This window comes from Rhincodon typus, chromosome 1, assembly GCF_021869965.1.
Source record: "Rhincodon typus isolate 14 chromosome 1, sRhiTyp1.1, whole genome shotgun sequence".
NCBI lineage: Eukaryota > Metazoa > Chordata > Chondrichthyes > Orectolobiformes > Rhincodontidae > Rhincodon > Rhincodon typus.
In genome coordinates this window covers 60140854-60157766 of record NC_063332.1, presented here as the reverse complement: position 1 = coordinate 60157766, position 16913 = coordinate 60140854, and the positions used below count along the sequence as shown (strand labels likewise).

General features: G+C 42.3%; 1 protein-coding gene across 1 annotated transcript in view; it reads left to right on the top strand.

The window, feature by feature from the left end:
* Positions 1-14786, top strand: part of LOC109931232 (multicilin) — a 27347-nt gene extending 12561 nt beyond the window's left edge. Inside the window, exons 2-4 of the mRNA XM_048596882.1 lie at positions 2516-2745; positions 6160-6270; positions 14322-14786. Of these exons, the coding sequence (XP_048452839.1) occupies positions 2516-2745; positions 6160-6270; positions 14322-14786 (806 nt within the window). The remainder of the gene's footprint in view (positions 1-2515; positions 2746-6159; positions 6271-14321) is intronic.
* The last annotated feature ends 2127 nt before the right edge of the window (positions 14787-16913 follow it).

Here is a 16913-nt window from a genome sequence, read left to right as displayed (position 1 = left end):
TGGAACAATCCCTCTTCCGTACCTACACTGGCCCTAAACCCCACATCTTCCTCCGTTACATTGATGACTGTATCGGCGCCACCTCGTGCTCCCACGAGGAGCTCGAACAGTTCATCCACTTCACCAACACCTTCCACCCCAACCTTAAGTTCACCTGGACCATCTCTAACACCTCTCTCCCCTTCCCGGACCTCTCTGTCTCCATCTCGGGCAACCACCTAGAAACCGATATCCATTTCAAGCCCACCAACTCCCACAGCTACCTAGAATACACCTCCTCCCACCCACCTTCCTGCAAAAATGCCATCCCCTATTCCCAATTCCTTCGCCTCTGCCACATCTGCTCCCAGGATGAGGCATTCCACTCCCGTACATCTCAGATGTCCTTGTTTTTCAAGGACTGCAAATTCCTCCCCTCAGTGGTCGAGAACACCCTCGACCGTGTCTCCCGCATTTCCCGCAACTCATCCCTCACACCCCGTCCCCGCAATAACAACCAAAACAGAATCCCCCTCGCCCTCACGTACCACCTCACCAACCTCCGGATCCAACACATCATCCTCCAACACTTCCGCCATCTGCAATCTGACCCCACCACCAAAGACATTTTTCCCTCCCCACCCTTATCTGCTTTCCGGAGGGACCACTCTCTCTGTGACTCCCTTGTCCGCTCCACACTCCCCTCCAGCCCAAACACACCCGGCACTTTTCCCTGCAACCGCAGGAAGTGCGTTCCCTGCCCCCATACTTCCTCCCTCACCCCCATCCCAGGCCCCAAGAAGACTTTCCACATCAAGCAGATGTTCACCTGCACATCTGCTAATGTGGTATACTGCATCCGCTGTTCCCGTTGTGGCCTCCTCTACATCGGGGAAACCAAGTGGAGGCTTGGGGACCGCTTTGCAGAACACCTATGCTCGGTTCGCAATAAACAACTGCACCTCCCAGTCGCGAACCATTTCAACTCCCCCTCCCATTCCTCAGACGACATGTCCATCCTGGGCCTCCTGCAGTGCCACAACGATGCCACCCGAAGGTTGCAGGAACAGCACCTCATATTCCGCTTGGGAACCCTGCAGCCCAATGGTATCAATGTGGATTTCACAAGCTTCAAAACCTCCCCTCCCCCATCGCATCCCAAAACCAGCCCAGCTCGTCCCCGCCTCCCTAACCTGTTCTTCCTCCCACCTATACCTTCCTCCCACCTCAAGCCGCACCCCCATTTCCTACCTACTAACCTCATCCCACCCCCTTGACCTGTCCGTCCTCCCTGGACTGACCTATCCCCTCCCTACCTCCCCACCTACACTCACCTTTACTGGCTCCATCCCCGCCTCTTTGATCTGTCTGTTTCCTCTCCACCTATCTTCTCCTGTATCCATCTTCTATCCGCCTCCCCCACTCTCCCTATTTATTTCAGAACCCCCTTCCCCTCCCCCATTTCTGATGAAGGGTCTAGGCCCGAAACATCAGCCTTCCTGCTCCTATGATGCTGCTTGGCCTGCTGTGTTCATCCAGCTCTGCACCTTGTTATCTAAGGAAATGCAATGCGCAATTTCTGACCAGTACTTCAGTATACAAAGCCTTTTGTTTTCAGGAGGACTGCAATTTGCTTGGCAAGTTCCCAAGCCAAGCAGAAAACAATATTTTCCCTTTCCTGGATGTCCCTAATGGTACTGAGGCTCTATCTATCTGCAGAGGCTGATGAAGCCAGGTTACCACCACCTTCTCAAGGAAGGGCATTAAATGCTAGGCCAGCCAGCGACTCTCACATCCTATGAATGTATTTTAAAATGATCCCACTCAACTGTACTTGAGCCTGAGTGCTGCACTTCACTTCGCACCCTGTTATAAATTAAGAATAAAAACAGAAGTTGCTGGAGAAGCTCAGCAGGTCTGGCAGCATCTGTGAAGAGAAAATCAGAGTTAATGTTTCTAGTTCCCTTCCTAAAGTGTCTGTTTCCTTGTTCAGATCATAACTGGCTGAACAGGAGAATTTTATACATTTTCATGCTGACTTTTTCCCCCACTTGTCTTAAACATGAATTCCCTGGCAATTCCTCCTAACTACTTCAAACAAACCCTACCATGATTCCAAGCATCTTTGTTAATTCTTCCATTAAATCTCTTTGCCCTGAGGTAAATGAAATTTGTCTCGCCTCCCCACACTATTGAATTCTCTCATCCCAGAGCCATTTTGGTAAATCTCATCTGTATCCTTTACAAGGCTTTGCCATCTATTCTGAGTGTGATGGCCAGAAATGGACTTTCTAAAGCTGAGGAATAACTAGTTATTTCTAGCAGTTTGTCAGAATTTCCTTCCTTTGCTGTTCTATGCCTTTATTTATTAAGGGTTATGGTGAGCGGGCGGGTAAGTGGAGCTGAGTCTCAAAAAGATCAGCCAGAATGCCGGGGCAGGCTCGAGGGGCCGGATGGCCTACTCCTGCTCCTAGTTCTTATGTTCTTATTAATCCGAGTATCTGTACGTTACAACTACTTTCCCTATTGTCCACAGACCCATCATCTTTGATGCAACCCATGTCCGTGACTGATGCAGAACTGCCCATTTCTGACTATGTGTCTGATCTCGAGGCATGCATTTCATCTTCAGTCCCAGCTGTGGAAGACTCTCTGCTGGAGATGAATCTGCAGACAGATCACTCGCAACAAGCTGAGCAATTTTGGAAGGATGTGGCAGAAGAAAATCAAAAAGCTCTAGGAGATGCCCTGGATGAAAATGAACATGTAAGAAAAAAATACATCAAAATATTTCTCCTGTTATGCCAGAATTATTTTTAACAACCAAATCTGTACAATATAAACTCGGATCCACAAAGACAGGGCAAATATTAAATCATTTGTATGAACTGTTACAAAACCAGTGGGTATATATATTTGATGTTCAGTACTGTGGGAGTACCTTGACCATATGGACAGTACAGCTTCATCAAAGTCCATCACTGCACCATTGAGGCCAACCCAGGATGGCAATAATTGGAGGCTTTAGCAGCAATGTACAAGTTGTAAGAAAGAATAATTACAAATAAGTAATGCTCATTCTGAAAACTAGCTGGTCCTTGCTAAATATTTGTGTATATACAAATTTCACATATTTAGCATGACTGGCTAGCTTTTTTGAGCAACAGCGACTGAATTTTCTTGCTATAGAAACTGAGTGAAATACGATGCAGAATTTGTGCAAATTTTACATCATTGTTTATTCAATAAAATTACAATTTTTAAAAAACATAAATTACTAGTAGTCTATATTCGTCTACAACAAACAATGTTAACTGCTGTACCTGCTCACATTAAAGGAACTGAATTGGAGTTAGAGATAGTAGGAACTGCAGATGCTGGAGAATCTGAGATAACAAGGTGTAGAGTCGGATGAACACAGCAGGCCAAGCAGCATCATAGGAGCAGGAAGGCTGACGTTTCGGGCCTAGACCCTTCATCAGAAATGGGGGAGGGGAAGGGGCTTCTGAAATAAATAGGGAGAGAGGGGGAGGCGGATAGGAGATGGATAGAGGAGAAGATAGGTGGAGAGGAAACAGACAGGTCAAAGAGGCAGGGATGGAGCCAGTAAAGGTGAGTGTAGGTGGGGAGTTAGGGAGGAGATAGGTCAGTCCAGGGAGGACGGACAGGTCAAGGGGGTGGGATGAGGTTAGTAGGTCGGAGATGGGGGTGTGGCTTGAGGTGGGAGGAGGGTATAGGTGGAAGGAAGAACAGGTTAGGGAGGCAGGGTTGCAGGAACAGCAACTCATATTCCGCTTGGGAACCCTGTAGCCCAATGGTATCAATGTGGATTTCACAAGCTTCAAAATCTCCCCTCCCCCTACCACATCCCAAAACCAGCCCAGGTCGTCCCCGTCTCCCTAACCTGTTCTTCCTCCCACCTATCCCCTCCTCCCACCTCAAGCCGCACCCCCATCTCCTACCTACTAACCTCATCCTGCCCCCTTGACCTGTCCATCCTCCCTGGACTGACCTATCGCCTCCCTACCTCCCCACCTACACTCACCTTTACTGGCTCCATCCCCGCCTCTTTGACCTGTCTGATTCCTCTCCACCTATCTTCTCCTCTATCCATCTCCTATCGCCTCCCCCTCTCTCCCTATTTATTTCAGAATCCCCTTCCCCTCCCTCATTTCTGATGAAAGTTCTAGGCCCGAAACGTCAGCCTTCCTGCTCCTATGATGCTGCTTGGCCTGCTGTGTTCATCCAGCTCTACACCTTGTTATCTCTGAATTGGAGTTACATTGAAGTCCATTTATCATTTTTAATCTTTTGCTGATAATCACTGTACGGAATGGTCAGTAACACCAAAAGTCAGAGTGAACTTACTTAGCAATATATTCGATTCAGTTTAGGCTGGCTTAATTGAGAAATGAGATCCAGGGATAACAAAGTTATGGAAGTATTAAGTCCAGAGATGGGAGGCTTTATTTGGTAGAGCAAGGAAAGTTTAAAAGGATGTCAAAGAAGTAATTGGACTAAATTAATCAGGAAGCTTTAAGAAAGAAAAAGGGAATTATGATATTCAACATGGTTCTGTTAAAGCCATAACTGACTGTCCAATTTGATAGAATTGTTTGAAAGTAATCAATTAGCTAAAGCAATTCAGTAATTGAAATGTCATTGTTTTTTTAGAAATAATTTAATAAAGTGTCTTGGAACATCTGGTGTATCTTATAAGAAAGAATATATTCAGACAGAAAATGGTTGATGAACAGCAGACAACCATTGGTGTAACACTTTGTTACTGGACTTGAAAAATAGTGGCGTGACTGTGTCAGCATTGGGGCCATTCTTTTTTCTTGGTATATACTTATTATTTAGACTTGAGTATTGGAACAGCATTTTGAAACTTGTTGATTGAAGCATAGTGTCGGAAGAACATTGTAAAGGACTTTAAAAAATTTCAGGAATATAAAGTTTTTAGTGAAATGGGAGACAGATAATAAGTAGCATTTAATATAGTAAATGTGAGGTAAGTTATGGAATATATGTATCATTGGAAGGGCTGAAGAGTGTGAAAGGCCATGTAGATTTTGAGGTCAAATAGTAAATTCCCTCACCACAGACATGCTGATAGATAGTGCTGTTAAAAAGACTGTCTAAAATCTGGGTTCATAAATAGGGCATAAGTAGAAAGTTTAAGAAATTATGATGAATCCACATAAAATATTGGTTAATCTACAGCTTGATTTTTGTGTGCAGTTTTATGAAAAGTCTAGTAAAACCAAATACACCAGCAAATTCAAATTTACTGAGTGGAAACCAAATATGGAAATTCCTGTAATGAGTAGAGTCTTGGGATGTTGAGACTACATCAATTAGCGAAAAAGATGGTAATAAGAAATCGCGTACAAGTTTTTAAAATTTATGAATTTTGATTGGACGAACATGAAAAGCCTATTTCCGCTAGATGGGGGGAATTGTAGTTGATGAGGCATCACCAAATTAAAATGATTTCTGAGACAGTGAAGAGACACAAAAGAAGAATTTTATATTGAGGTAGAAATCATTGTATATTTAAAGGGATAAATGATAAACATTTACAGCAGAGGACTATATTGAACAATGGAGTGATAGTAAGGCAGTGAGGTTGATTAGTTTTGGATAGCTTGAACAAAGAGCCAAACTAGACATGATGAGCTGAGTAGTGTCAATTTGTACTGTAAACATCTTCAGATCTCCAGGTTTTACAGTGAGCGATGCTCTAATAAAGTGATTCAAGGAAATCTATTTCTATATATGGGTGGGTTGATAACTAGAGACCATAAATTCAAGCCCATCAGCAAAAAAATGAACGGAAAAGTTTGAATTATTTCTACACAGAGTTGTTGAGACATGGAAATACCTCCTGGAAAGAGTGAACCAACAGAATTCCAAAATATTTGAAAAAATAAATGGAAGAGCACAACTAAAGGATGAGAATAAGGGCGAAGATATTTTCAAAGAACAACACAGAACAGAACACCAGTTGGCCTCCACATGTGCTATAAAATTCTGTAAAATTGATTCCAATCCTTCATCCTGATTTTCACAGAATATGTAATTGAAATTTCTGACCGTCTGATCATAATGCAATGGATAATATTTTGGTTTTGTAGAATGTTCACTTTTGTCGTTAACTCATGTTTCCTGTTGCAGCTGCAGGTCACTTTAAAGAGAAAACAGTATGAAATTGTATCATTGAAGGAAAGAAATGTCCAACTGAAAGAACTTGCTAGTAAGGCAAAACATCTGGCATCTATACTTGATGTAAGTATTATAAATAGTAGCAATTCAAGTTCTATTTACATGAGAGGACCAGGGTTTATTTATATATTTGCCCATGCCTATATTAAAAAGTGTTGGGGTCCACAAACTTGAGGACCCATTCACTTTTAACACTTTAGAAAACTGTAAAGAGATTAGGATATGTATTTATGTGTATCGAGTTCTGAACTTGCCAGGCAGTTTTCACAACACATTTAGCAGAGCAAAACCTAACCTTTGCCTTCAGAAACTTGTCTGAACAAAGCAATGCTGATCATTTTACATCGCTCAAATAACTAACGGTTTTTCCATTGGTGAAAATAAGCCAAACAAATCATTCTTTGCTCTTTTAAGCAACATAAGTATAAAACAAACATCAGATTAGGAAAAGATTTCAAAACATGTCTGATTGCTAATCTAGGCTGGAAGAACCTCTAGGTTCCAGCTGTGCACCTACTTCTGCATCACTGCCAAATGCACCTCACTGCATGTAATTTGTGAATCTTCCTAAAATGGATGGTCTCACGTTGTTAAATGTTAACACCTTATACAGTATAATAACTCGATTGTGGCATCAAATTGATTTTAAAAATGTTCACTATTAGAATTTCTGGAAACTTTGAAGCCACAGTGGCCCATGCTGTCAGAAATTTTAAAATGTAAAAATATGGCCTGTGTATTTTTGTAAACATTTCTGACTAAAGCTTGCTCTTAAAATTGGAAACTGATTGCAGTTAGACAAGATTAATAAAGTACTTCTAGCTATAAACTGACACTGCAATTTTGAATTTGGGACTTTTGGTCCCATATAACTGTCCATTTTGTACATTTCAGGCAGAAAAAAATGTATTAGTTATTCAAGACTGAAGACTAATAGCAATAAGAATAATGTTAATACTCAACATACAATTATAGTTGAATGATACTTTTGATATATAAATTATGCAAATATTTGTAATTATTCAAATAATTAACATTTGTGCTCTAATAATGGTGCTCTAATGATATCACGGAATGATTACATAAACTAGGGAGACAATGGCAGTACTGATATGGTCACTGGACGTCTATTCCAGAGATAGAGTTTTTCTCCAAGGCAGATGGTTCACATAAATTTAGCAAAATCAGAATAAAAATCTTCAGTTAAAAAGATGATTGTTGTAAAGCCCATCTGGTTTTCTGATGTTCTTTCGGGAAGGGAGTCTGTCATGACTTGCTCCATGTTGAACAATACTTGAATGACGGATGGCAAAGACCTACACCATCACCACAAGTGGCTTGATAGCGCTGCTACTGACCAAACTGGCTGGGTCCTAAAGGACATATTTGCTGGGCTGCGTCTGTGGCACATGGTGATGGAACCAACAAGAGAGAAAATTGTACTTGTCTCATTCCCAGTAATCCACATTCAGTAACTGCCTCTGTCCATGACAGTATTGGCAGGAGTTTTTTTTATTCACCCGTGGGACGTAGACGTTGCTGGCTGGCCAGAATTTATTGCCAGTCCTTAGTTGCCCTTGAGAAGGTGGTGGTGAGCTGCCTTCTTGAACTGATGCAGTCCACATGCTGTGGATTGACCCACAATACCATGAGGGACAGAATTCCAGGATATTTACCCAGCAATAGTGAAGGAATGGCGATATATTTCCAAGTCAGGATGGTGAGTGACTTGGAGGGGAGTGTAAAGGTAATGGTATTCCTATGTATCTTTTGCCCTTGTCCTTCTAGATGGTAGTAGTCGTGTGTTTGGAAGGTGCTGTTTGAGGATCTTTGGTGAATTTCTTCAGTGCATTTTGCAGAAAGTACACACTGCTGTAATAAGCATTGGTGGTAAAGGGACATTTGTAGATGTGGTGCTAAACAAGTGGGCTGCTTTGTCCTGGATGTTGTCAAGCTTCATGACCGTTGTTGGAGCTGCATGCATTCAGGAAAGTGGTGAATATTCCATTAATTCCTGACTTGTGCCTTGTAGATGATACACAGACTTCGGGGAGTCAGGGGGTGAGTTACTCGCTGAAGTATTCCTGGCCTCTGAATTGCTCTTGTAGTCACAGTGTTTATGTGGCAATTCTGGTTGAGTTTCTAGTCATTGATAGCCCCTAGGATGTTGACAGTGGGGGATCAGTAATGACAACACCATTGAATGTCAAGGGGCAGTGGTTAGATTGCCTCTTATTGGAGAGGGTCATTGCCTGGCATTTGTGTGGTGCCGATGTTACTTGCCACTTATCAGCCCAAGCCTGGATATTGTCCAGATTTTGTTGCATTTGAACATGGACTGCTTTAGTCCTGCTTAAAAATGTCTCTGACTCAGCCTTTAATACACTAAATGACTCAGACTCATCAACCCTCTGAGAGAAGAAATTCCTCTTCATCACTGCCTGAAATGTGTGACCCCTTTCCTTCCTTGAGTGAGTTAAACTAATCTCTTGATAGGGATGTATCTTCAACTCTCTAATACTGTATGGAAAAAGATATTGAGAGTTGTATCATTGACCTCAGCATGATTTTAGACTGTTGACTATGTGTTTCACCTGTTGATTCACTTGATTACTGACTGTTCAAACAGGATAGGAAACACCAACTTATATTTTCCTCTGTCTATAGGTGTGAGGCTGGAAAAGCACAGCAGGTCAGACAGCATCCGAGGAGCAGGTAAGTCAATATTTCGGACTGAAACCCTTCATCACCCTTCGACCCAAAACATTGACTTACCTACTCCTCTGATGTTGTCTGACCTACTGTGCTTTTCCAACCTCACACCTATAGATTCTGGCTTCCAGCATCTGCAGTCCTTTTTGTCTCATATTTTGCTCTGCAGTTTACCATCTCATGTTCATGGCAATGGTCTAACAATCAATCATTTGTCAGGGACTGATGAACTCAGTGGGTTCTTTTATTTAAAATAGTAAAAGACATGACATTTTATGAAGGAGACATTACAGTAACCTATCTGATTTCTGTGTATGCAACTTAACAACATAAAGCAAACTGACCATCAAGTAGAGTCACAACATTTCATACATACAAACACATTGATTCTTTAATGGTGAAACCTCTGAAAGGCAAATTACATATACAACAATCACTATCTTCTCCAGGGTAATTAGAGATGGGCAATAAATGCTGTCCAAACTAGTGCCACCCACATTCTGTAAATGATTAATAGATTAGTAATAGATATTATATAGGTGTCTCCTGGAAGAGGGCAGCGGAGTGATGACGCTGATTGGCTGATATGGGGAAGATCTGCATCAGTGCAGTCACTGCTTCCAGAAGGTGGACTTCACCAAGACACCTTCTGTGTTCAAGGGAAGGTGAGTAGCTGGATGAGGGGAGCAGAGTGGTGGTTTGTGGAGGGGCTGTTATCAAGTGACAGTTCAACCCCAAACACATCCTCAGTATTTCCCTAACTCCTCTAACTAAAACAAAAACACACATGCTCCACTGTGAGGACCAGAAGCAAAGGGAGAGCTCCAGAGAGCATTCTGGGAAGGTGAGTGAGGGAAGACCTACCTTGGGTATTTGCAGTGATAAGTAAGGGTAAGTGTTTAATAAATTTTCTTAAACAGCTTAATTGGTGATAGAAATGTAAGTAAGTGGAGTTTAATGCTGCATTTGTGGAAGTGGGAGATCCATGATGGTTCCAGCGTCTTGGACAACTACATCTGCAGGAAGTGTACCCAACTGCAGCTCTTCACAGATCTCATGGATAGATTGGAGTGGCAATAGGATGCACTTAGGAGCATGAGGATGGCGGAAAGTGTCATAGACAGTAGTTTTAGAGATGTGGTGACACCTAAGGTGCAGGCAGATAGATGGCTGATAGATGGTTGCCTCCCTGGTGCTAGGGTTCAGGATGTCTCTGATCGGGCAGGAAGCATTCTGAAGGGAGAGGGTGAACAGCCAGAGGTCATGGTACATATTGGTAATAATGACACAGATAGGTTGAGTGATAAGGTCCCGCAGTAGCAGTTCAGGGAGTTAGGTACAAAGTTAAAAAGCAGAACCTCCAAGGTTGTAATCTCAGAATTATTCCCTGTGCCATGTGCCAGTGAGGCTAGAAACAGGAAGATTGTATAGATCAAGAAGTGGCTAAACAGATGGTGTAGGAGGGAGGGTTTCAGATATCTGGACCATTGAGATCTCTTCCGGGGCAGGTGGGACCTGTACAAAAAGGACGGGTTGCATCTGAACTGGAGGAGCACAAATATTCTGGCTGGGAGGTTTGCTGGTGTCACTCAGGAGGATTTAAACCGGCTTGGCAGCAGGGTGGGAACCAAAGCAAAGGTGAATTGACTGAAAGGGAGCTCGAGAACAGGGCCAGTAAGACTCAGGGGAAGAACAGGCAGGGTGCGGTTGCGAAACAAAGCGGGTCTGGAGGACTGAAGTGCATCAGTTTCAATGCGAGAAGTGTACCGGTAAGGCAGATGGACTTAGAGCTTCGATTAGTACTTGGAACTATGATGTTGTTGCTATTACAGAGACTTGGTTAAGGGAGGGACAGGATTGGCAGCTTAATGTTCCAGGATACAGATGTTTCAAGTGGGATAGAAGGGGATGTACAAGGGGTGGGGGAGTTGCACTACTTGTTAAGGACAATATCACAGGTGTACTGCAGGAGGACACCTCAGATGGCTCATATGGTGAGGCAATATGGGTTGAGCTCAGAAACAGGAAGGGTGCAATCACAATGTTTGGGGTTTACTATAGGCCTCCCACAGCCAGCAGGAGTTAGAAGAACAGATATGTAGGCAGATTTTGGCAAGATGTAAAAGTAATAGGGTTGTTGTCGTGGGGATTTTAATCTCCCATATATTGACTGGGATTCACTTAGTGCTTGGGGCTCGGATGGGGCAGAGTTTGTAAGGAGGATCCAGGAGGACTTCTTGAAACAGTATGTAAACAGTCCAACTCAGAAAGGGGCCATACTAGACCTAATATTTGGGAATGAGCCTGGCCAGGTGGTCAACGTCTCAGTATGGGGAGCAGCTTAGGAACAGTGATCACAATTCAGTAAGCTTTAAGGTACTGATGGATAAAGATAATTATAGTTGTCAGGTGAAGGTGATAAATTGGGGGAAGGCAAATTACAACAATATTAGACAGGAACTGAAGAACGTAGATTGGAGGCAGGTGGTTGAGGGCAATCAACGTCTGGTATATAGGAGGCTTTCAAGTGCAAGTTGCTGGGAACTCAGGAGTGGCATGTTCCTGTAAGGATGAAGGATAAGTATGGCAAGTTTAGGGAACCTTGAATAATGAGGGATATTGTGAGCCTAATCAAAAAGAAAAAGGAAGAATTTATCAAGGCTAGGAGGCTGGGAACACACGAAGCAAGGGTGGAATACAAAGAAAGTTGAAAGAAACTAAGCAAGGAGTCAGGAGGGCTCAAAGGGGTCATGAAAAATCATTGGGCAACAGGATTAAGGAAAATCCCAAGGCTTTTTATACATATATAAACAGTAAGAGGGTAGCCAGTGAAAGGGTTGGCCCACTCAAGGACAGGGAATGGAATTTATGTGTGGAGCCAGAGGAAATGGGCGAGGTATTAAATGAATACTTTGCATCAGTATTCACCATAGAGAAGGACTTGGTGGATGATGAGTCTGGAGAAGGGTGTGTAGATAGTTTGGGTCATGTTGAGATCAAAAGGGTGGAGGTATTGGGGTCTTGAAAAACATTAAGATAGACAAGTTCCCAGGGCCTGATGGGATATACCCCAGAATACTGAGTGATGCAAGGGAGGAAATTGCTGGGGCCTTTAGAGAAATCTTTGTATCCTCACTGGCTACAGGGGAGGTCCCAGAGAATTGGAGAATAGCCAATGTTGTTCCTTTGTTTAAGAAGGATGGCAAGGATAATCCAGCTTAATACAGGTTGGTGAGCCTTACGTCTGTGGGAGGGAAATTATTGGAGAGGATTCTTCGAGACAGGATTTACTCCCACTTGGAAATCAGTGGTGTATTAATGAGAGGCAACATGGTTTTGTGAAGGGGAGGTCGTGTCTCACCAACTTGGTTGAGTTTTTTGAGGAAGTGACAACGATGATCGATGAGGGTAGGGAAGTGGATGTTGTCTACATGGACTTCAGTGAGGCCTTTGACAAGGTCCCTCATGGCAGGCTGATACAGAAGGTAAAGTCGCACAGGGTCAGAGGTGAGCTTGCAAGATGCATAAAAAACTGGCTCGGTCATAAATGATAGAGGGTAGCAGTGGAAGGGTGAGTTTCTGAATGTAGGGCTATGATAAGAGCCGTTCCTCAGGGATCAGTGTTGGGACCTTTGCTATTTGTAATATATATAAATGATTTGGAGGAGAATGTAACTGGTCTGATTAGTAATTTTGCCGATGAGACAAAGGTTGGTGGAATTGTGGATAGCGATGAGGACCGTCAAAGGATACAGCTGGATATAGATCGGTTGGTGACTTGGGCAGAGAGATGGCAGATGGAGTTTAATCCGGAAAAATGTGAGGTAATGCATTTTGGAGGGTCTAATCCAGATGGAAAATATATAGTAAATGGCAGAACCCTTAATAGTACTGATAGGCAGAGGGATCTGGGTGTACAGGTACACAGATCACTGAAAGTGGCAACACAGGTGGAGAAGGTAGTCAACAAGGCACATGGCATGCTTGCCTTCATCGACTGGGGCACTGAGCTTAAAAATTGGCAGGTAACGTTGCAGCTTTATAGAACCTTAGTTCAGCCGCATTTGGAATATTGTGTTCAATTCTGATCGCCACACTACCAGAAGGACGTGGTGGCTTTGGAAAGGGTACAGAAAAGATTTACCAGGATTTCCAAGTGGGAGTAAATCCTGTCTCGAAGAATCCTCTCCAATAATTTCCCTACCACAGACGTAAGGCTCACCGACCTGTAATAAGCTGGATTATCCTTGCCATCCTTCTTAAAGATTTACTGGTATGGAGGGCATTAGCTACGAGGAGAGGTTGGAGAAACTTGGGTTGTTCTCACTGGAATGACGGAGGTTGAGGGGTGACCTGATAGAAGTCTACAAGATTATGAAGGGCATGGACAGAGTGGACAGTCAGAAGCTTTTTCCCAGGATGGAAGAGTCAGTTACCAGGGGCAAGGTTTAAAGGTGATGTACGAGGCAAGTTTTTTACACAGACGGTGGTGGTTGCCTGGAACTCGCTGCCGGGTGAGGTAGTGGAAGCAGATATGATAGTGACTTTTAAAGGGTATCGTGACAAATATATGAATAGGATGGGAATAGAGGGATACAGTCCCCGGAATTGTTGGGGGTTGTGACAGGCAGCATGTCGGTGCAGGCTTGGAGGGCTGAAGGGCCTGTTCCTGTACTGTAATTGTCTTTGTTCTTTGTTCTTAGTTCTAGGTGTTTTACACTTATCTCAGGTAGTATCAATCTAGAAAATAACATACAGGCTTTTGTGAAATCATATATATATCTATATATGTCTGTGATTCCTGTGTATCAGCTGATCCATTACATCACTGCTTCTAGGCTAATCAAATGGTACAGAATTCATCACTTTCCATCATGATAAACTCCAGTGAAAATCCAGAAAATGGTCATCATTGTACTTCTATATGTTACATAGGACAACATACAGTTTGCAAACAAGAAATACATCTTGAGCTTGAGTCGATTTTTGCATAAATGAAATGCATCAAGAGCAAGACAGAAAGAATTAGAATGGCTGATGTTTACTTTGGGTGGTGAGAGCAGATTGATAGATTGTTTTCCATTCTGTGCGGTTTTCTTTTCCACATCAATGGAAAGGAAATCTGCTCAAGGAAAAAACAGGCCACCACTTCACTATCACCTAAAACATATTGAAGCCTCACAAGTCTTTTGTCTATTAACAACAGTAGACATGGTCAAATGGTACTGGTCCACAAGCTTTCCACTAATGATTTATACGATCAATTTAATCCACTGACAAACTACAGCATTGTAACAATTTAGTTTCAGCATCTGTTGCAAAGCCATTGTAGAATACTACTGTAAACAAGATACCTAAAGTATCTAATTAATTAAGGATTTGTTACTTTCAACTTTTACTAGAAACTAATGAAACAGGAATGCCAGAACATCAATGACACCATGTCTGAGATCTTTCCCTCAAAACTCTCAGCTAAGCGGCAAAGAATCGAGGACACCTCCTTTTATAACCAGGACTGTGATAAAGTTGATGAGATTTTAAGAGACATCTCGGAAAAATGCAATACAGCCTTGCAAACTCTGAGCGACACAGACTCTAAATGTTTCAGGATGAAACAGTACTCTGAAGAACCCAGTTATAACGAAAGCCAGGAAACCATCAATATGTATGGAACTTTCAATGGGCTTCAAACATCTATGGGCTGCCACAAGGTCAGTTCAGATAGCAATGAACTGGACAATGATATGTCTTTCAAGACATCAATTCGCGATCACTGCACAATAAGAACACTAGCTTTTCCTCAGGGTAATGCATTTACCACCAGGACACCAAATGGGGGTTTCAAGTTTCGATGGATTCCCAGTTGATTGGGTTAATCAGCTAACTACACTGACCAGTGGAGACTTAATTAACTGTATTTTTAGCCAGTACCATACATAAAGGAATTCCATGCTATATCTTTGCACTGCCAGCGCTTAAAAAATTAAATATTTCCCAATACATTATATTCCACTAAATATTTCAAAGTTACATATAAGTATGGTTTCCTTGTTTGTAAATGTTGTATAAAAAAACCACATAACTAATATAAACTTTATATCTTATTATCTTATAATTCACAGAAAACAAAAATGCACTGAAGCAATTGGTAAGGTTTTATCCTTCAGGGTTTAAGTTACACAGCTCTTAGAAAGAAAATAAGTCATTTCTGGTATATTGCTGATTTGTGAATAGTCTGACTATTTTTTGCCTGTGGACAAAATGACTCTAGTTCATATTTACAGTGTAACTATGTTAAGCAGCGGACGAAATACAGAACTGTTAATGCAACTTATTCTGACAAGAAAATTCATGACTGTTTTCTTTTGCTGCTGTACACATTGACAGGGATATTTGCACAGAGGGGATCCAGCTCAGAACTCGAAAAATTTACAATACATTTACTAACATGATGCTGGTTCTTGCTTGATTGGATCTTTTGAGAGTCCACTCAAAACTGCTTGAATCAAGTAAAGACTCAGTAGAAGTGAACAAAGTTATAGCATCAGAACTCAGAACAACTCCAAATTGCCCAAAATTCATTATTTTCTGCATAATTATTATTGTTGGAAGACTTTTATTAGCGACGGGTAAAGGAAGGCAATCAAGTACACACAAAAACAAATCAATGTATCGTTATCATGGTTAAAGATAATCCCAAGAGGTTCTATAGCTATATTAAGTGTAAAAGAGTGGCTAGGGAGAGAATAGGTCCCCTTAAAGATCAGCATGGCCGTCTATGTGTGGAGCCACAGGAGATGGCAGAGATTTTTAATGAATATTTCTCCTCAGTGTTTTCTGATGCTAAGGAAATAAGGAAAACATGTGGAGATGTTTTGGACTGCATACATATTACTAGAGAGGAGGTGTTTGCAGCCTTAAAACACAGTTAGGTGGATAAATCCCCTAGGCCAGATCAAGTCCATCCTCGGACATTTTGGGAGGCGAGGAAAGAAATCGCAGAGGCTCTTACAGAGATTTTTGCTTCATCTTTAGCCACTGGTGAAGCTCCTAAAGACTGGAAGGTGGCTAATATTGTTCCATTGTTTAAGAAAGGTGGAAAAGACAAGCCAGGGACAGGCCAGTGAGCCTAACATCAATGGTAGGCAAGTTATTGGAGAGGATACTGAGGGATAGGATTAACCAAAGTTTGGATAGTCAAGGTCTGATTAGGGACAGTCAGCATGGATTTGTGCTCGGGAAGTTTTTCGAAGAGGTAACCAAGAGGGTGGATGAGGGTAGAGCAGTGGATGTTATCTATATGGACTTTAGTAAGGCCTTTGACAAGGTCTCATATGGCAGGCTGGTCATGAAGGTTAGGTCGCTTGGGATCCAGGGAGAGCTAGCTAATTGGATTGAAAATTGGCTCAATGGTAGGAAGCAGAGGGTGATGGTCAAAGGTTATTTCTTGGATTGGAGGCCTGTGACTAGTGGTGTGCCACAGGGATTGATGCTGGGACTTTTGTTATTTGCTATTTACATAAATTATCTGGATGTGAATGTACAAGGCATGATTAGTAAGTTTATGGATCATACAAAATTAGGAGGTATCGTTGATAGTGAAGAAGGTTATCAAAAATTACAGAAGGATCTTGATCAGATGGGGAAGTGGGCTGAGGAATGGCAAATGCAATTCAATACAGTTAAGTTTGAGATGTTGCACCTTGGAAAGCCAAACCAAGGGAGGACTTATACAGTAAATGATAAGGTCCTGAGGAATGTTATTGGACTACAAGTACATAGTTTGTTGAAAGCGGCATCACAGGTGGACAGGGTGGTGAAGAAAGCATTTAGCATGCTGGCCCTCATCAGTCGAGGCATTGAATGTAGGGGTCGGGACATTATGTTACAGGTGTATAACTCATTGGTGAGGCCACACTTGGAGTATTGTGTACAGTTTTGGTCACCCTGTTATAGGAAAGACATAGGTAAACTGGAAAGAAGATTTACAAGGA